Raw genomic sequence first — 21,028 nt, forward strand, 5'->3', positions numbered from 1 at the left:
ATCTCTGGGAGGACTCTGAGGAGAGGAGATATATATAGGTTCCCATACAATGAGGCTTCCTTTTTTGGGTTGACACGACTGTGGTGAAATTAGTGCTCTGACATTTAACTTTGAAGATAGAAACATTCCAGGGAACTTCTCCAGGCAATTCAACTGAGTCTGGCAGTTTTTTCTGACATCATGTTGCTACTTGGTATTGATCTTTGGACTGGGGTATTGGTATCCTAATAACTTTGTTTTGGTAATCCCCTACAGACCCATTGACCCTAATCAGGAGGAAGTAGACAGAAACGGTCTACAGCCCTTTTCCCTTCTAATCTTCTACTTAGGATGGGAGTGGGGATTGAAAGGAATTAAAGCTGTATAAGAACCCCAAATATAGTAGGTTTGGTGAAAAATCTAAGCCTACAAATCTGGGATTGGAATGATTATAGGTCTAGGTGCTGATTTCTGGATGCCTTTGTCGAGTAGTTGTTCTGTTTCATGGTTTCTTTTTCCTCCCTAGATTTTTTAATATAATTTTTATTTATTATAATTTATTCACTTTATATCCCAGCTGTAACCTCCATCCTCACTCCCTCCCAATCCTTCCTTCTCTCCATCAATCATCTGCTCCCATGCTCTTTCCTTGGTCCACTGATAGGGGAGGACATCCTCACCTGCCATCTGACCCTCACCTATCAGGTCTCATCAGGACTGTCTTTCAGAGTCTTCTTCTGTGGCCTGGTCAGGCTGCACTCTGCTCCCTTAGAGAGAGGTGATCAAAGAGCCAGCCACTGAGTTCATGTCAGAGAGAGCCCCTGTTCCCCTTACTAAGATGCCCATTTGGAGACTGAGCTTCACAGGCTACATCTGTGCAGGGGTTCTAAGTTATCTCCATAAATGGAATCCGGCAGGAGTATCAGTCTCAGAAAAGGCCACTGGGCACAGAATTTTTGGTTCTGTTGTTTTCTTTGTTGAGCTCCAGACATTTCCAAGTCTTTCTATCTCCCCCTACTTTCATAAGATTCCCTGTATTATGTCCATTGTTTGGCTATGAGTCTCAGCATCTGCTTTAATACCCTGCTGGGCAGAGTTTTTCAAAGGCTCTCTGTGGTAGGTTCCTGTCTTATTACTTGTTTTCACTTGTTTTCCCGATGTCTGCCCCATTTCCTTTCTGAATGAGGATTGATCATCTTATGATGTAAAGTCAAGTAAGTAAGTAATGAATGAAAGAAGGAAAAATGAGTTGCAGCAGTAGAGAGTGACTGCTAAGAAAGAGGAGAAAGGGTTTAATAGGGAGGGGGCACTGAGGAGTCTGCACAGACATCCACAGCTGAGCAGAGCTGGATGCACTAAACTTGACTTCCCTAAACAAAGAAACCACGAAAAACCAAAGGAACTTCATTCTATTTTTCATTTTATATTTTATTTGTAAGGTATTGTATACAGAAATGTATGTGCCCATGGAGACAAGAAAGTGCCTCAGATTCTGTGTATGTCCAGTTACAGATGGTTGAAACCTCACTTGTGTTTGCTGGGAAGCGTCCAGGTGTCCTCTGCAAGAGCAACAGGTGCTCTTCCCAACTGAATTATCACACCAGTCCTTACAAACTGAGCTTAAAAAAATTCTTCATCTTTCCTTTCTCATATCATTACAGGTTCATGTTTCTTTTCCCCTTTGCTCTGATCCCCTGGTCATTGGTTCTGCTCATTCCAATCCAGACATGTTTCAGTCCAAAGAACCCCTGCTGAGATGTGTTTGTTGCAATCAACTAAGTTCAATCTCAGTTTTGAACTCATGGGACAATTATCAAATCAGTACAGCAACAAGGTAGACATGAGGTAGAATAAAACAGAGTCCAAGGCTGTCCACCCGACCAGCACTCCACCTTCTTCCAGCTGTTTGAATTCCTAAGCCATGATGCTGTCGTTCCTCAGATTCACTGCGAACTCGGCAGAAATACCAAATTCTACCTGGGAGTGGCTGGTAACAACAGTGGCTGATGCTCCAGGAAGACAGGTGTAGGTCACAAAGAAGCAGGTGCTAGGATCTATCTCTTCAGGCGTTTGAGAGGGGTTTCCAGGAATAGCCTCTGTGCAGAAGCCAGGGCATGGAATTCTTCAGCCAGCAAGTGGGGATGGAAATCCACCATGACCTTCCACCCTGAAGTTTCAGAGACATCAGAAGCATGAAGTGTAATGAAATCCAATGCCTGCATTTTCAGCTGCTCTGCACTGTGGAGGTCAGCCAGGATGAGAGTGTTAGTGGCATTCTCCACTGAGAGGTCCCTGCACAGGGCATCCTCACACATGACCTTCAAGCGCTCCAGGCCATACCTGTCAGCAACTACCAGCACAGCAGTGGCCAAGGTGTGTAAATGAAGCCCATCATCTCCTTCAAGACTTGAGGCTCCAGGTCCTTGATCTCAACTCGGTTCTTTTGTCCCTTCTCCATGTTATGTTCAAACATGTCTCTGAAAACTGGAGATTGAGCTGCTAAGATGGCCTTGTGAGCCCAGAATTCCTGACCAGATACCAAGAAGCAGCAGTCTGTGAAGAGGGAATTCTCCAAAAGCTCTCCTACCTCATCTGTCAAAGTGCAGCTTGGAACCTTGATTGCCGTTGTCGTGTTCTTTCCTGGAATGCTGCAGGAGTCTTGAACCACATACACATCACACAAGAGGGTCAATTGGTCCTCACGGAGAAGGTGTTCTTCCTGAGACAAGAGAAATTCTCTAAGGATGAACTTTTTGAATCCCCAGTTGCTGCCTGGCAGGAATCTAAAGACAATTTGGCTCCACTGTCCTTGGCATTTCTCTCCTTCAGCATTTATGATCCAAAAGTAGAACTTGGCCCAAATGGGGCTTGTTGAACAGTGGAGCAACACTAGGTAAACTGACAGTTCATCCTTGCTATCTTCATCGCTCCCATTGGGGTGTACTCTCAAAAGCGATTGGAGTTTGTTATTGGCTCCTGATGAGAATGTGGCACTTTCAATGGCTTCCCTCATTCCCTCCTGGTAAAAGGAGAAATTGCTGATGATCCACCTGTAGGAAAATATCTGGATGGTTATTTCGGTGGAGCCCCAGCTCTCAGCTGTCAGGTTGTCTGACACTTCTGCTGGAGGCAGTTTGAAGTTTCAACTTTGCCCAAAACAAAGAATCAAGATTGTTTTCCCGTTTTTCCTTTAACCTGTAGGACACAATTAGAGATACTTTTAGAATCTTAGTGTCTGCTCTCTGCTCTCTTCCCTTTTTGCTGAGACTGGAAACTTGGGTCTCTCTATAATTTTCTATCCAGATTTCAGTATTAGTTTCAGAGAAGACAGTCCAGCCAATCCCTTAGTGATTCTTACATCACTCCAATTACTTCTCTGTATAGAAACTTAGGAATTGGTAACAACTTTTGGTTATTATACACAACTTTTGAAGTGTTTTTGACATTCAATACATTCTTCCTTCAAAACATGTTCTGTTTACCATAGTCCTGTAGAGAAACAGTACCTACAGAATTAATATGTGTATGTTTATGTATGTAGATATGCATTATACACATACATACATACATACATACAATAAAGTTGATTAAGGAGAATGACTTACTGGCTGCATTCAGGTAATCCGCTGATGGCTGGCTGTGCACAGAAAATCCGAGAGGCAATGAGTTGTTCAGCCAAGGAGGCTAGACATCTCTGCTGGTCTTCAGTCTATGCTGTAATGCTGAAGAAGGAGGCTGCAAGGCCAGTGAAGGTTTGGAATTGCTAGCAAGATGAGGGCAAGCAGGGGAAGGACAAAGCTTCCTTCTTCCATGTCCTTACATAGGCTTGCAGGAGAAGGTGTGGCCCAGTTAAAGGTGTGTTGTCACACCCACGCCATTGTCGCCATAGTAGCATATGCTACAGGGCAGGAGACACGCTTTTTTCAGAAATTCGCTCCCTAGAAGGTCCCTGGCAAACTCATCCCACTTGGAAAAGAGATGTGTTCTGAGATTTCTACGCTTTTTCAGTTGTGGCTCTGGGGCTGGATTAATGAGTTTTTTGATCTTTCTCTGTGACTCCTGAAACAGCACAACTAGTTTTATTAAAAAAGATATTAGTAGATTATTAAAAGCTTTAATAAAAACAATATGTAAAAAAATAAGTTTAAGAAAAGTAATGAATTAGATTTATATTAATAGGCATTAAGAATAGTAAAAAAATAATAGGCTCCTTCTTAAGAAAAAATAGCATGAGAGATGCAGCTGGTGGGAGTTTCCCCTCCCTTCAGTGCCTTGTTCCTAGGGAAGATCGTAAATCTTTAGCAGGACATATGGGAGGATGGTTAACAAAGGTGTAATTAAAATTTGATATAGAGAGGGACTTTGGCAGACATCTGACTTAGCTCCTGACTTTCCTCTTCACTGGTTAGCAATAATGAAACTGCATTTGAGGTTTCCTTTTCTTTGTTTGCTTTGATCAGAAAGTTTTTAGGCCAAGATTTCTTGTGGGCACTGCTTTATGTTTGACTGCATTTTGAGTTAAAATGTAAACTTTGTATTCTTGGTAAAAGTCTAAATGTTTTGGGAAGTGTGCCAACTTTAAGGTGCCTTTTGTAAAATCATTATAAAAATACTAGCTTGATTTCAGTAAAGTTGCAGCAGAGCCAAAACCATCAAAGTGTCTCTGTCTGTCAATTCATCGCCGAATCCGTGTCTTCCTGTCAGAAGCCTTGTTCTCCCATGGATGCCGGGAGCCTGACTGGGCCGGTCCGTGGCAGGTGGCGCCCAAACAGGGACCTTTTGGACAGAAAATCTTTCTCTTGTCTTTCTTTTTCTCTTGTCTTTCTTTTCCTTCATCAAGACATGGTTAGGCTCTTGTTAGGACACTGAAGGTCCACCGATAAGGAGATCAGTTAAAGACGAGTAATAAAAGCATGGGGCAATCTGAGTCAAAGCAGGCTTGTATGGATGCTCACCAGCAGTCGTGCAAGACATGACATATGCTGGAGTCAGGAAGGGTCAGACGTTCAGCGCCTATGTTAAGAAAACTTATGGAGGAGGGAAAAGAGACTCCTCCAAATCCACATGTTTTAAATGTGAAAGGACAGGGCATATACAAAAGATGTGTTCAGGAGAAGATAAACAGGAGAGGTCAAGGAAAGGTCCTTCTCCTGGTATCTGTCCCCGATGTGAGAAGGGAAAACATTGGAAAAATGAATGCAAATCCAAGTTCCACAAGAATGAAACTGCTGTAACAGGAGAAAAAGAAAAAAAAAGTCAAAAAACAAAACAAAAAACTAGATCAAAGACAGCTTCTTAGCCCCAAAGCAGAAAGAGAGGATAAAAAGTATAAATTGGGAAATTTACTCAATCCTAAAGCTCCAAAATTTACAATCTATGTTTTGCCTAGAGCCACTCCAGGAAGTGCTGGTCTGGACTTCTCAGTAAATAAAGATATAATCCCCTTATCGTGGGATGGAGTAACCTTAATCTCCACCTCTGTCCTAGGGACTTTACCTCAAGGCACGGAGGGGTTAATTATCGGCCTAACACCTGCCACTGCCAGCTGCAAAGCTGGGCAGTTGGAGCGGCAATTTACCCAGCCCCCTCCCACTGCCTTCAGCCAGTGTCAGTTTCAGCCAGCTCTCAGGAACCAGAGGGATGGAGCCACTTCTAGTTTTAAAAATTAAATTGTGTCCACTGATAAATTCTGAGTTTTTCTAGTTCTGACTTTTAAAATTATGGTTATGCTCTGTATATATGTTTAAATGTTTAAAAAGCAGTACCGCAGTTATTTTTTCTTTGTCTCTATGTTTTGTTTTTATGTGCCGGCTATTTGTTTTGGCTTCTGATTTTGGTTTGCTCGTGAGGTCTAAAAAACTTGGAGAGTTTCCAATCTATCTGGAGGACTCCATAGTTTCTAAAAGAGTAGCCCTTAATTGCTCCCCTAATCTGGGTATTCTGGTTACTCCAAGGGAACAATGTTGGATTTTTGTGTTGTGTCTTTATGTGTGTATATGTTTATCTTCGGACTTCAATTAACAATATTTTAAAATCTGACTGACGATATTAATATTTTTGGACATGAGACAGTTTAAATCAGCACCTCTAAGTTTGGTTCTGGACCATTAGAGTTAAATTCTATAACGCATTTTAAAACTTATCAGGTACTTTAAGCAATAACTCCTGGGCAGTTTAACAAAAAACTTAAAGTAGTTTCCAAACCCTTTAAAAAATTAAGAAAAATTTTTAATGAAAGTTTTTCTGTTGTTTAAAAAAATAAGTAAGAGATATTAATAAAAAAATAGCTTGTCTAAAGCAAAAATGTTTGGTTAAGTAAAAAAAAAAAAAAACAAAAACCAAACAACTAAAAACTTAAAGGTATATAGGATGTTGCAAAAGGTTTGTGTATGTATAAAAAGCCAAAGGGTAAGTATAATTTAAAAAACGAACTATAAAGTATGTTGTACTTCATTTAAAAGGTTGGTGGTTCTTTATTGCAAAATGTTTTCTTATGCTCTTTTAAGGGGAAAGAATTCTGGCTAATAAGCTTGGTATGGCTAAAATAATTCATACAGTTTAAAATTGTTTTGTACTATTCTGTTATACGGATGGTTCTAAAACATACATTTAAAAATATGCTAAAATTAGAGATTATAACATTCTATTTTATAGAATACAATTTAAAACAGATAATAAAGGTAGACAAAGTTTTTATTTTATTTTATTTTTTTCTTATCAGTTACATTTTATTAACTCTGTATCCCAGCCGTGTCCCGCTCCCTCATTCCCTCCCAATCCCACCCTCCTTCCCTCATCTCCACCGTGCCCCTTTCCAAGTCCACTGATAGGGGAGGAGGTCCGATCCTGTTTTATCAGGTATCTTTAGGACTGGCTGCGAAGCCCTCCTTTGTGGCCTAACAGGACTGCTCCTCCCTTGGGGTGTGGGGAGGCCAAAGACCCAGTCATTGAGTTCCTGTTAGAAATAGTCCTTGTTCCCCTCACTATGGGAAACCAATTGGTAAAAGTTTTAATAAATATACTGGCTCTCAGACTTGCCAGAGATTTAATAAATATGACATTTTAACATATATAAGTTTATTATGACAGAGTCACAAACAGAGAGAGCTAATGATGGCTCAGCCATTGGTAGCACTGGCTGCTCATCCAAAGGTCCTGGGTTCAATCCTTAGCAACCACATGGTGGCTCAAAATCATTTATAATGAGATCTGATGTTGCTATATATGCTTATAAAAATAATGCCTTTTTAAGTGTCTAACATATCTACACAAATAGTAGAGTTATTTATAATATTAACTATGTTTTAAAGTTTTAATAAATAATTTTTAAACAAATAATACATATATAGCTCTGTCTTTTTCTAGGATAGAGACTATAAGTTAAACCTAAATATTTTGGGCTGACTGAAAAACAGACATATAGTATAGTTGAGGCTTACAGTACTTGTCCTTAATTTCAGCCCATCTATCATTTGGAAGTCAGTCCTAAAGGACTGGTCCCAAATCAGATTTAATAAATAAATATTGCTTATAATTCCTAAATTTAAAAAATTAAAATATATACATACTTATATTAATACCTATTCTGGATTCATTTTTTGCCACTCCTCAACCAAACAAAATTGCAAAAAATGTTATTGCTCATTGTGTCTACAGGCTTTTAATGTTCTAAGAGTACCTAAGCAATTCAAAACTGACAATAAAACAAAACATATATTTACAAATCTTTTAAAAGATTTGTCAACAGTTTTAAGTTTCTCATATAATTAAAACACCTTGCTATACTCTAGGACAAGGCATGCTAGAGCATGCCCACTAAATAATTAAGACTTATTTACAAAAAACAAAAAAGGGGGAACCACTCCCCTGGACACCTAAATTTTCTAAAAAATTTGGATAAGCATGGTAAATTTACAGCAAATAGATTTTGGCATATAAAAGCCAAAAAACTTTTGCTAAAGTAAAAAAAAAAATCCTTTAACAAATTAATGACATAAACCCGACCCTATACTCATATGGGGACGAGGAGCTGTCTGTGTTTCTTTCACAGGAAAAGAATACAACTTGATGGCCACTAAAACACCTGATACAACAAGTGGATGAGGAGTTTTCTCCTGACAATAATGATGATGTCAAAGAAGACCCCTCCAGTCAAAGATGACTACTTATGTGTTGCCCTTAAGAAAAAAATGCTGCTTTTATATAGATTATACTGGGATAATAAGGGACAATATGGCTAAAAAAAAAAAGTTGGTTTTATAATTGGTTTTCAACCTCTCCTTCCCTCAATCTTGGGACCCTTAATGGATTTCCTTCTCCTCGTATAGATAAAAAGTTAAAATTTAAAATAAATACATTGGAGAAAGCAGTTTTAGCCTTGGGACAAGATATGATTAACATTAAGATGAGAATAAAAACTCGATGCCATGCTGCCTTCTCATATATTTGTGTTACGCCTTTACCATACAGTGCTTCTGACCAATGAAAAAAGGTAAAAAATCATTTACAAGGAGTTTAAAAAGATATGGATATTACTCATAATTTAAATAGTTTGAAAAAGAATGTAGCAACAATTAGCAAGGCTCATTTGGATGAAACAAGTTTGAGCTCGTCAGCTTCTGATTTAGAGTCAGAAATTAAAAATTAAATTCTTTAAATTAAATTCATTATTTAGGGGCCCTGATTTTATTTTTATTAGTTGTGCTCCTGTTTCCTTGTCTTTTTAAATTATTGCTCCACTCCATCCACACTGTAAAGCAAGATTTGTTTAAATTTCGTCTTAAAAACAAGAAAGGGGGAGATGCCACACCCACGCCAGTGTCGCCATAGCAGCATATGCTACAGGGCAGGAGACACGCTTTCTTCGGTAATTCGCTCCCTGGAAGGTCCTTGGCAGACTCATCCCACTTGGAAAAGAGATGTGTTCTGAGATTTCTACGCTTTTTCAGTTGTGGCTCTGGGGCTGGATTAATGAGTTTTTTGATCTTTCTCTGTGACTCCTGAAACAGCACAACTAGTTTTATAAAAAAAATATATTATTAGTAGATTATTAAAAGCTTTAATAAAAACAATATGTAAAAAAATAAGTTTAAGAAAAGTAATGAATTAGATTTAGTATTAATAGGCATTAATAATAGTAAAAAAAATAATAGGCTCCTTCTTAAGAAAAAATAGCATGAGAGGTGCAGCTGGTGGGAGTTTCCCCTCCCTTCAGTGCCTTGTTCCTAGGGAAGATCATAAATCTTTAGCAGGACATATGGGAGGATGGTTAACAAAGGTATAATTAAATTTTAATATAAAGAGAGACTTTGGCAGACATCTGACTTAGCTCCTGACTTTCCTTTTCACTGGTTAGCAATAATAAAACTACATTTGAGTTTTCCTTTTCTTTGTTTGCTTTAATCAAAAAGTTTTTAGGTCAAGATTTCTTGTGGGCACTACTTTATGTTTGACTGCATTTTGAGTTAAAATGTTAACTTTGTATTGGTAAAAGTCTAAATGTTCTAAAAAGTATGCCAACTTTAAGGTGCCTTTTGTAAAATCATTATAAAAATACTAGCTTGATTTCAATAAAGTCACAGCAGAGCCAAAACCATCAAAGTGTCTCTGTCTGTCAATTCATCGCCGAATCCGTATCTTCCTGTCAGAAGCCTTGTTCTCCCACAGACGCCGGAAACCCGACTGGTCCGGTCCGTGGCAGTGTGTCTCCCAGGATCAAGACCCGGGTTAAAGGTGTGTGTCTTCTTGCTTCCAGGATTGAATCAAATGTGTCTTTGGACCTCCAAGTAGGTATTCAAAGTGGATCTACATACTTGAAGTTAAGCAAAAACTTCCTCACAGGTGGCTCCAGTTTTGGGTATGAGTTAAATCCAGATGTAATCAAGTTTTTAACAAGCAGAGACATCACATGTATTTTGTTACTGTCATAAGTGAAGGGATCATGGTATTCTCTGAGACTAAAGTAGGTGGGGAAGAAAATAGAAGGGGGAGGAATAGGGAGGGGCTTAAAGAGGCTGAGGTAGGGTAAGTTTAAGTCCTGATGTAAAGCCAATTAATTAATTAAGTAAATAATTAATAAAGAAAAAAGGAGTTGTAGCAGTAGACACCGAGTGCTAAGAAAGAGGAGAAAGGGTTTTATTAGGGCGGGGCACTGAGGAGTCTGCACAAACATGCACAGCTGAGTAGAGCTGGATGCACCAAAGTTGACTCCCTAAACAAAGAAGCCACAAAAACGCATAAATGACTTCAATATTTTTATTAATTTCATATTTTATTTGTAAGGTTTGGTATACAGAGATGTATGTGCCCGTGGAGGTAAGAAAGTGCCTCAGATCCTGTGTATGTCCAGTTACAGATGGTTGAAACCTCACTTGTGTTTGCTGGGAAGCATCCAGGTGTCCTCTGCAAGAGCAACAGGTGCTCTTCCCAACTGAGTTATCACCCCAGTCCATGCAAACTGAGCTTAAAAAAATTCTTCATCTTTCCTTTCTCATATCATTACAGGTTCATGTTTCTTTTCCCCTTTGCTCTGATCCCCTGGTCATTGGTTCTGCTCATTCTAATCGAGACATGTTTCAGTCCAAAGAACCCCTGCTGAGATGTGTTTGTTGCAATCAACTAAGTTCAATCTCAGTTTTGAACTCATGGGGCAATTATCAAATCAGTACAGCAACAAGGTAGATACAAGGTAGAATAAACTAGAGCCCAGGGCTGTGCACCTGACCAGCATTCCAACTTCTTCCCAGTTGTTTTAAATCCTGAGCCACACCAATGCTGTCCTTCCCCATATTCACTGTAAACGTGGCAGCAATACCATAGTCTACCTGGGAGTCTCTGGTAACAACAGTGGCTGCTGTTTCAGGAAGACAGGTGTAGGTCACAAGGAAGCAGGTGCTAGGATCTATCTCTTCAGGTGTTGAAGAGGGGATTCCAAGAAAGGCCTCTGTGCAGAAGCCAGGGCATGGAATGCTTCAGTCAGCAAGTGGGGATGGAAATCCACCATGACCTTCCACCTAGAGGTCTCAGAAACCTCAGAAGTATGAAGTGTAATGAAATCCAGTGCCTGCATTTTCAGCTGCTCTGCACTGTGGAGGTCAGCCAGGATGAGAGTGTCAGTGGCATTCTCCACTGAGAGGTCCCTGCAGAGGGCATTCTCACACATGACCTTCAAGCACTCCAGGCCATACCTGTCAGCAGCTGCCAGCACACCAGTGGCCATGGTGTGGAGGTTTGGTGCCTTCCCCATGTAAATGAAGCCTATCATCTCCTTGAAGACTTGAGGCTCCAGGTCCTTGATCTCAACTCGATTCTTTTGCCCCTCCTCCAACTCAGGTTGAAACATGGCTCTGAAAACTGGAGAACAAGCTGCTAAGATGGCCTTGTGAGCTCAGAATTTCTGACCAGATACCAAGAGGCAGCAGTCTGTGAAGAGGGAATTCTCCCACAGCTCTCCTACCTCATCTGTCAAAGTGCAGCTTGGAACCTTGATTGCAGATGTCTGTCCAGAATTACTAAAGACATCTTGGCCCATCCTCCCCTTGCAGAAGAGTATGAGCCTGCTATCAGGTAGTAGCCATTGGACCTGGGACAAGAGGAACTCTCGAGGAATGAACTTTTTGAATCCCCTGTTTTGGTATGGCAGGAAACTATTGACACCTTGGCTCTCCACATTAGTTCTTTTCTCTCCATTGGCATCTAAGATCCAAAACTGGAACTTTGCTCAAAGGGGCTCTTTGGATAGCTGAGCAACACCAGATAAACTGAAAGGTAATCTCTGCTTTCTTCATCAAACTCATTCTGGTGTAGTTTCAAAAATCATTTTGTTTGCTCATTGTCTTCTGATGAGAAAACCAGACTACTAATGGCTTCACTCAATCCCTCCAGAGAAAAATGGAAGTTGCTGATGGTCCACTTGTAGGAAAATGCCTGGACACTGATGTCTGTGGAGCCCTAGCTCTCAGCTGCCAGGTCCTCTGACATTTCTGCTGGAGGTAGTTTAGAAGTTAAACTGATTAAAAATAAAAAAAGAGAGCTAGGATTATTTTCTCTCCCCTCTGCAGGACACAATTATAAATAATTATTCAAGTTTAGTTTTAAGTACTCCTAGGTTCTCCCTTCTATGACTTTGGAAATTTGTATGTCTTTGAAAAAAAATTATCTAGATTTCAATATTAGGTCACAGAAGTTAGCCCAGGCCACTAGCTACTGTTGAATTGTTTGTGTTTATGTGTGTGTTGACACATAGGTCAATGGTTGCTAGTTTGGACTAACATATCCAACTTCTGAAGAGTGGAAAGTTTTAGAGATTCTCATTTCATACATGTTGTATTAGTCCGGGTCCTGTAGAGTAACAGAACGCACAGAATGAACTATGTTTATATGAAAAATTGTTATCATGACAATGACTTAAAAACTGTAGTCTAGCTAATTCCAAAACAGTGAAAGCCAGTACTTTCTTTATCCACAAGGCTAGAAGTATCAGGTGGTCTTCAGTATATGCTGGACTTCTGGAGAAGTAGGCTCTAATGCCAGTGAAGTGATCCACTTGTTATCAAGTTAAGGGAAAGCAGGCAAAGACAAAAGGTTGCATTATTTCATGTGCTCATATAGGCTTGCTGCAGAACTCCTGGCTCAATCAGATGTGTGTCTTCTACTCGGAAGATCTGGATTAAAGGTGTGTGTGTGTGTTTTCCTGCCTCAAAAGTCTGTGTTTGAACGGGGTCTGCCTACTTCATGTCAAGCAAAGCTTCTAATAGGTGTGCCCTCCCAGTTTGAATTTTACTTAGTTCCAGAAGTTCCACTAGTCGTCCTCATACCAGGGCACACCACTGGTCATTAAAGAAATACAAAACTGACAGGAAACACACACACAAAATCTCATACACACAGCGATTTGTTAAAAAAAAACTTTTATTTAAGTTTCTTATATATTTTTCTTTCTACTCCACCCCAGAGCTTTCCAACACCCCAACACTATGTAGAAAAAAGAAAAGGTGAGTGAGAGAGGGGGCACAGTTCTTTCTTAGCTATTTCCTGCTGGCTAAGGTTGTCAGGTTTCTTGGAGCCAGTCCTACATTGACACACTTTTGTTAAAAAGAGTAGTTAGGCTGAAGCAGCACTACAGAACCCAATGTTAGTCCATTTAAAGCAAGGTTAGTACATTTAGAGATTTTCCCAGTACTATGGACTTTGATAAATCAGGCCTTTGGAAATCAATCTGGCACTTTTCCAGGCAATTAGTAATACTGCTTCCTCAAGATCCAGCTATCCCACTCCTAGGTATATATTCAAAGATGCTCAATTACACAACAAGGAATTTTGCTCAACCATGTTTGTAGCAGCTTTATTCATAATAGCCAGAAACTGGAAACAACCCAGATGTCCCTCAACTGAGGAATGGATATGAAATTAGGGTATATTTTCTGTTATAAATTTATGGAGGTTCCATTGAGTTCCCAGGGACATACATCAAGGACTTGGGTTCTCAGAGTCCCTTGAATTTGCAAGAGTACAGCAGTCAAGGAATTCCTAGGGAGTGCCCAACCTGAGTTCCAGGTACCCAAGACTCCCTTGATGAATTGTTGCTTAAAACTTCACAAGGATTTGACACCTCCTTTCCCAACAAGACAAATGAGAAAGTAACCTGCTCTGTTAATCTCATGGTAAGTCTGGTCATGGCACCTCTGTGTAGACACACAGGAGAGGTCCTACACTGATGCTGATCAGGGCTACTTAAAGGAAGGACACATCACTGAGTTTCCCCTTGTGTGTTCTCGTGTGTATGAATGTGTGGTGGCCAAATCTGGTTGTCTTATAGATTGTCTGTGTGTCTCTGTTTTGTGGATATAAACATGTTTTTGTTTTGGTCCCACGTGGGGGATGTGGGACTGATTCAGATGGTCCACAGCAGCAGACTACCTGCTTTGTTCAGGTTCTGAGAAGCACTCTTTGTCAACTGCAGGTAGTTTCAATCTGAGGACTTTGAAGAGAGAGTAAATACAAGAGCCCAGAGTGTGTGAAGATCAGAGAAAGAAAGTCTGTGTTTGAACGGGGTCTGCCTACTTCATGTCAAGCAAAGCTTCTGGAGCGCTTGAAGGTCCTGTATGAGGATGCCCTCTGCAGGAACCTCTCAGTGGAGATGCTGATCACACTCTCATCCTGGCTGACCTCCACAGTGCAGAGCAGCTGAAAATGCAGACACTGGATTTCATTACAATTCATGCTTCTGAGGTCTCTGAGACTTCAGGGTGGAGGGTCATGGTGGATTTTCATCCTCATTTGCTGGCCGAAGCATTCCATGGCCTGGCTTCTGCACAGAGGCTTTTCTTGGAACCCCCTCTCAAATGCCTGAAGAGATAGATCCTAGCACCTGCTTCCTTGTGACCTACACCTGTCTTCTTGAAGGAGCAGCCACTGTTGTCACCAGCCACTCCCAGGTAGACTATGGTATTGCTGCCACATTTACAGTGAATATGGGGAAGGATAGTCTCCTGGCTCAAGATTTCAAACTCCTAGAAAAAGGTAGAATGCTAGTCGGGTGGACAGCCCTGTACTCTGGTTTATTCTACCTCATATATAACTTGATTCTGTATTGGTTTGAGAGTTGTCCCATGTGTTGGTAACTGAGATTGAACTTAGTCGTTTGCATCAAACTCATCTCAGCAGAGGTTCTTTGAGCAGAAACACATCTGGATTTGATTGAGCAGAACCTATGACCAGGGGCTCAAAGCAAAGGGGAAAAGAAACATGAACCTGTAATGATATGAGAAGAGACAGACAAAGAATAATTTTTTAAGCTCAGTTTGGAAGAACTGGAGTGATAACTCAGTGGGGAAGAACAACTGTTGCTCTTGCAAAGAACATCTGGATGCTTCCTAGCACACACAGAAGAGGTTTCACCCATCTGTAACTGGACATACACAGGCTCTGAGGCACTTTCTTGCCTCCACAGGCACATATATCTCTGTATTCCAAACGTTACAAATAAAATATAAAATGAAAAAAAAATGATGAAGTCAGATGTGTGTTTCTCCGGTTTAATATATTCAGGAATGTCAAGTTTAGTGCAACCAGCTCTGCTCAGCTCTGGATGTTTGTGCAGACTCCTTAGTGCCCCTACCCTAAAAAAAACCCCTTTCTTCTCATTCTTAGCCCTCAGTGTTTACTGCTGCAACTCCTTTTTTCTTCATTTCTTACTTATATCCTTAGTTAATTAATTAATTGCATTTACATTAGGATGTGAACTTTCCCTCCCTCTTCGCCTTTCACCCCCTCCTTCTCCTTTCTTCCCCACTCACTTTATTCCCAGAGAAGAGCAGACCTCCCTCCTTTGGATACTTACCAGGATTGGAATGTCAAGTAGGACTGGGCATATCTCCTACTGAGGATAGACCAGGCAGTACAGTTAGAAGAAAGAGATCCAAAGGCAGGCAACAAAGAACCTCTATTCCCATTGTTGGGGAATCCCTATGATGACCAAGCTGCACATCTGCTACATGTGATTAGGTGGTCTAGGTCTAGCACATGCATGCTATTTGGTTGTTAGTTCATTCTCTTTAAGCCCCCAGGGGCTCACGTTATTTGATACCCTAAGCCTTCTTGTGCTGTCCTTGAACCCTCTAGCTCCCTCAAACCATCCTCCCACTCTTACACAAAACTCTCTGAGCTTGGCCTATTAATTGACTGTAGTTCTCTGCATCCATTTCCATCTGCTGCTGGATGTAGCCTTTCAGAACACAGTTATGTCAAGCTCCTGTCTGCAATCTTGTCAGAGTTTCATTAACAGTGTCATGGGTTATCTCTCTCTCTCATGGGATGGGTCTCATGTTGGTCTTCTCACTGGCTGACTATTCCCTCAACCTCCACTCCACTTTTATCCCTACACTTGTTGTAATTGAGACACATTTTATGTCAAAGGTTTATGAATGAGTTGGTGTCCACCTACCTCCACTGATAGTCCTAGCTAGCTACAGGAAGTAGCTTCACATGCTGCACTATTATATGTCTCAGGTAGGGCCTTACCCATAGCCTTCTGGTAGCCTCCTCTGTCTCAGAGATGCACCTTGTCCGCATCTATTTCCATTCTATCTACAGGTCCATCCTCTCCCATCACCCTCTTCCCTATCTCTCCCTTTACCTAATCTCCACTCCTGCTAAATCTCTATATCCCTTTTCACCCACTTCCTTCCTTCCATCTATTTCAGTTGTCTATTTTTTTCACCTTTTATTCCTAATCCTGCTCTATACCCAAATCACCATACAGAGACTAGGATTTATTTAATTAACCTAGAGCACAGTGCTAGGCAATGGTTACTCTATCCTAAACCTCCAAACCCACATAGTTTCCACCCATTCAGATTTCTTACATTATGCTTCTTGTTTGTCATAGCTCAGGTATGGGCTCATTTCTCCTATGGTTCCAAATTTTGTCCTTCTGATCTCTCCTCTCAGACTCCTCTCACTTGATTCTTTCTCCTCCTCTCAAACCAGGATGTCTACCCTATTCTCCCCATTGCACAGCATTGGAGAGAATTTTATTCACAATACAGAGAAAAAAATGGTTGTTTTATTGACAACACAGTGAAGAAATGGTGGCATGTTTACACAATCTTGAGACAGGTGATGCTTAGAATAAACATCACAATGTAATGTTTAGATTGAAATCACATACTGGCATAGAGAAATCTGCATTTTAATGAACAAGGGTAATTGTGTACATTACACAAGAACATTATACCAACATATATCCTTACAAGTGAGCAGAACCATGTGTGTTTTCCTGGGTCTGGGTTACTTCACTCAGGATGAAATTTCCTTGTCAATCATGTTTTCCCAAATATCTTATTATCTCTACTTTTTTTCTGATTGAATCATAGGCTGGTTATAGTTGTCTAAGCTGTCATCTCTGGTCTCTTAGAGTCTGCAGGACATCTGTCCAGGTTCTTCTTGCTTTTGGAGCCTCCAGTGAAAAGTTGGGTCTGCCTTTGCATGTGTTCCTTAGTCTTTTTTCCTTGGAGCTTTTCATAGTCTTTCTTTTTCTGTATGTCTAGTGTTTTGATTATCATGTGGCAAGGGAACTTTCATTTGTGGTCCAATTAATTTGGAGTTCTAGATGCTTCTTGTATCTTAATATGCATTCCTCTTTTGGGTTAGGAGAGGTTTTTTTTTTCGTTTATTTTTTTCTTGTCATTAATTACAGGTTATTCACTTTGTATCCCAGCTATAGTCCCCTTCCCAATCCCCTCCCAATCCCACCCTCCTTCCTTCTTCTTCTCCTTTGCCCCTCCCCCAGGCCAATGATAAGGAACATCCTCCTCCCCTTCCATCTGAACATAGTCTATCAGGTCTTATCAGGATGGGGTGTTTTGTCTTCCTCTGTGGATTGGTAAGGCTGCTCCCCCCTCAGGTGGAGGTGATCAAAGAGCCAGCCCATGAGTTCATGTCAGAGATGGTCCCTGGTCCTATTATTGGGGAACCCTCTTGGATACTGAGCTGACTTGGACTACTTTGTGCAGGGGTTCTAAGTTATCTCCATGCATGGTCCTTGTTTGGAGTATCAGTCTCAGAAAAGACTCTGGTGCCCAGATATTTTGGTTCTGTTTATCCCTTGTGGAGCTCCTGTTCCCTCCAGGTCTTTCTATCTCCCCTCTTTTTCATAAGATTCCCTGCACTCTGCCCATAGTTTGGCTATGAGTCTCAGCATCTGCTTTGATACCCTGCTGAGTGGAGGCCCTCTGTGATAGGCTTCTGTCCGGTTCCCTGTTTTCTCCCTCTTCACATGTCCTTCTCATTTGCCTTTCTGAATGAAGATTGAGCATCTTACCCAGGGTCCTCCTTCTTGATTATTTTCCTCAGTTGTGCAAATTTTAATAATCCTATATTATGTGTCTAATATCTGCTTAAAGTGAGTATATACAGTGTGTGTATTTCTCCTTCTGGAATACCTCACTCAGGATGATCTCCTCTAGATCCCACAATTTGCCTGCAAATTTCATGATATCTTTGTTTTTAATTGCTGCTTTATATTCAATTGTGAAAAGGTACCACAATTTCTTTATACATTCCTAAACTGAGGGATCTCTGGGTTGCTTCCAGCTTCTAGCTATTACAAATAAAGCTGTTATGAACATGGTTGAGGAAATATCCTATATATATACTTGAGCATCTTTTGGATATATGCCTAGGAGTGGTATGGCTGGGTCTTGAGGTAACACTATTCCTGTTTACCTGAGAAAGCACCACAGTGATTTTCAAAATGGTTGTCCAAGTTTGTATTTCTACCAGCAATGGAGTAGGGTTCCTCTATCTCCACATCCTTTCCAGCATGTGTTTTCACTTGAGTTTTTGATCTTTACCATTCTGATTGGTGTAAGGTGAAATCTGAGGTTTGTTTTGATTTGCATTTCCCTGATGGCTAAGGATGTTGAGCATTTCTTTAAGTGTTTCTCTGTCATTCTATATTCCTCTACAGAGAATTCAGTTTGGCTCTGTTCGCCATTTTTTATTGGATTACTTAATTTGTGGCAGCCCATTTGATGTTAATGGCAAATTAGAGTGAACATCTCTGCAGTGGAATTCGGCCTCTTGGCCCTGGTTCCTATCTAAAGCTTGGTCTCTCAGAGATTGACCCTGGCAATTCTACAGCCAAGGGCTCTGACCATGAGATCTAGACAATGAATTCCATGCAATTCTGGCAGCCAGACAGCAGGTTCTGTATAACCTTGAGTGAGCCCTCTGTGTTTTGGCTAAGTAAAATTGCCTCTGTGAGAAACTGCTTGTATTTTCCTGCTATTTAAGTGTTAACCTGACTTTCAGTAAAGGACACCTAGATCAGAGCCTAGACTTGGTGCCCCACTTGGTGTTGCCCTGTCTCCTTTCCCCCAGCCCTCCTCACTCAGGTGGCATCCAGGTATCACTGCAGGCCGGTTACATTAATTTGTTGCTGTTTAACTTCTTAAGTTCTTTATATGTTCTGGATATTAGCCCTCTCTCAGTTATAGGGCTGGTGAAGATCCTTTTCCAATCTGTAGGCTGTTGTTTTGTTCTGATGTTGCTTTACAGAAGCTTTTCAGTTTCATGAGGTCCCGTTTATTGATTGTCAGTCTTAGAGCCTGTATTTGGTGTTCTGTTCAGGAAGTTGTCTCCTGTGGCAATGAGTTCAATGATCTTCTGGGGGAGGTTTCTTATATGATTTTGTTTAAAATATTTTCTGGGACTTTGAGTTGGGATTCATTGCTCCTTCAAGTCCTATTATTCTTAAGTTTGTTCTTTTCCATTGTGTGAAACTACCACAATTTCTGTATCCATTCCTCCGTTGATGGACAACTAGATTGTTTCCAGGTTCTGGCTATTACAAATAAAGCTGCTACAAACATGGTTGAGCAAATGTCCTTTTTGTGTACTTGAGCAAATTTTGGGTATATGCCTAGCAGTGATGTAGCTGGGTCTTGAGGAAGCACTATTCCTAATTGTCTAGAAAGCACCAGATTGATTTCCAATGTGGTTGTACCAGTTTACACTCCTACCAACAATGGAAGAGGGTTCCCCTTTCCCACAACCTTTCCAGCATGTGTTGTCATTTGAGTTCCCATAGTAAGGGGAACAGGGACTATTTCTGACAGGGAATCATTGGCAGGCTCTTGACCTCCCAACGTCCCAAGAGAGGAGCAGTCTTGCTAGGTGTCAGAGAAGGACTTTGCAGCCAGTCCTGAAGATACCTGATAAAACAAGGTCAGATGAAAGGGGAGGAGGTCCTCCCCAAGCTGTGGACTTGGAAAGGGCCAGGGAGAAGATGAGGGAGGGAAGGTGGGATTGGGAGGAAATGCAGGAAGCTATGGGTGGGAAAGGAATGGCATGGGAGAGGAGAGAAATCACTAAGATGGGGCATCTCTGAGAGAGGGGTGACTCCCAGGAGTCTATGGGAAATGTCCCTAGCTGAGACTCCTAGCAGCTAGGGATATAGACACTTGCTGTAGCTTTGTGGAAATCTCAGTAGAGGGAGGGTGACACCAATTCATTCATAAAAGCTTTCACCTAAAATGTGACTCACCTACCAGAAGTGTAGGGATTAAAGTGGTGTGGAGATTGATGGAATGCCTAGCTGATCAGCAGACCAAATTGAGACCCATCCCATGAGAGAGAGCCACCCGCTGATACTGTTAATGAAATATAGATGTGCTTGCAGGAGCCTAGCATAAATATTTTTTAAAAAGTTGCATCCAGTAGCAGATGGAAAAGGATGCAGAGACCAACAGGCAATTGAGAGGCCAATATCCAGGGGTTTTGTGGAAGAGAGGGAGGAAGGTTTAAGGGAGCCAAGCAGTCGGGGACAGCACAAGAAGGCTTAGGGAATCAACTAACCTGGGCAAATGGGTGCTCACAGACTGCACCACCAAGCAAAAAACATGTATGGCCTGGACCAAAACCCCCAATAAACATGTAGCAGATATGCAGCTTGGTCATCATAGGAATTCCCTAACAATGGGAGTATAGGGTCTTTGTTGCCTGCCTTTGGATCACTTTCTTCTAACTAGACTGCTTGGTCTAGCCTTAATAAGAGATGTGCCCAGTCCTACTTGACATTTCAAGGCTGGTTAATATGAATGGGAAGTCTACCCTTTACTGGGAATAAAGTGAGTAGGGAAGAAAGAGAAGGGGAATTAGAGGGAAGGCTTAAAGAGGAGGAGGTAGTGTAAGTTCACATCTTGATGTAAAGACAATTAACTAATTAATTAAGTAAGGAAGAAATAAAGGAAGTAAAAATGAGTTGAAACAGTACACACCGAGTGCTAAGAAAAAGGAGAAGGTTTTAATACAGCGGGGAAACTGAGAAGTCTGAGAAAACATCCAGAGCTGAGCAGAGCTGGATACACTAAACTTCACTTCCTTAAACATAAAAACTGGAGAAACTCACAACTGACTATATCATTTTTATTAATTTTATATTTTATTTCTAAGGGTTGATATACAGAGATGTATGTGCCACTGGACGCAAGAAAGTGCCACAGAGCCTGTGTATGTCCAGTTACAGATGGTTGAAAACTCTTCAGTG

At 41.0% G+C, this 21,028-nt stretch overlaps 2 protein-coding genes across 2 annotated transcripts; both read right to left on the bottom strand.

Annotated features, from left to right (window-relative positions):
• Positions 1 to 2,033: 2,033 nt before the first annotated feature.
• Positions 2,034 to 3,121, bottom strand: LOC110540843 (speckle-type POZ protein B-like; the record flags this gene model as incomplete). The annotated part of the gene is given in 2 exon segments (XM_021627632.1): positions 2,034 to 2,353; positions 2,356 to 3,121. Coding segments are annotated over 2 exon segments (1,086 nt in total), but the record flags the coding sequence as incomplete, so codon positions are not given.
• A 7,758-nt stretch (positions 3,122 to 10,879) lies between these two features.
• On the bottom strand, positions 10,880 to 11,320 carry LOC110540844 (speckle-type POZ protein-like). Its single transcript, XM_060363321.1, has one exon. It carries the CDS (start codon positions 11,318 to 11,320, stop codon positions 10,880 to 10,882), a length of 441 nt encoding a protein of 146 aa, XP_060219304.1.
• Positions 11,321 to 21,028: the final 9,708 nt, after the last annotated feature.

This window comes from Meriones unguiculatus, chromosome 10, assembly GCF_030254825.1.
Source record: "Meriones unguiculatus strain TT.TT164.6M chromosome 10, Bangor_MerUng_6.1, whole genome shotgun sequence".
Lineage (NCBI taxonomy): Eukaryota > Metazoa > Chordata > Mammalia > Rodentia > Muridae > Meriones > Meriones unguiculatus.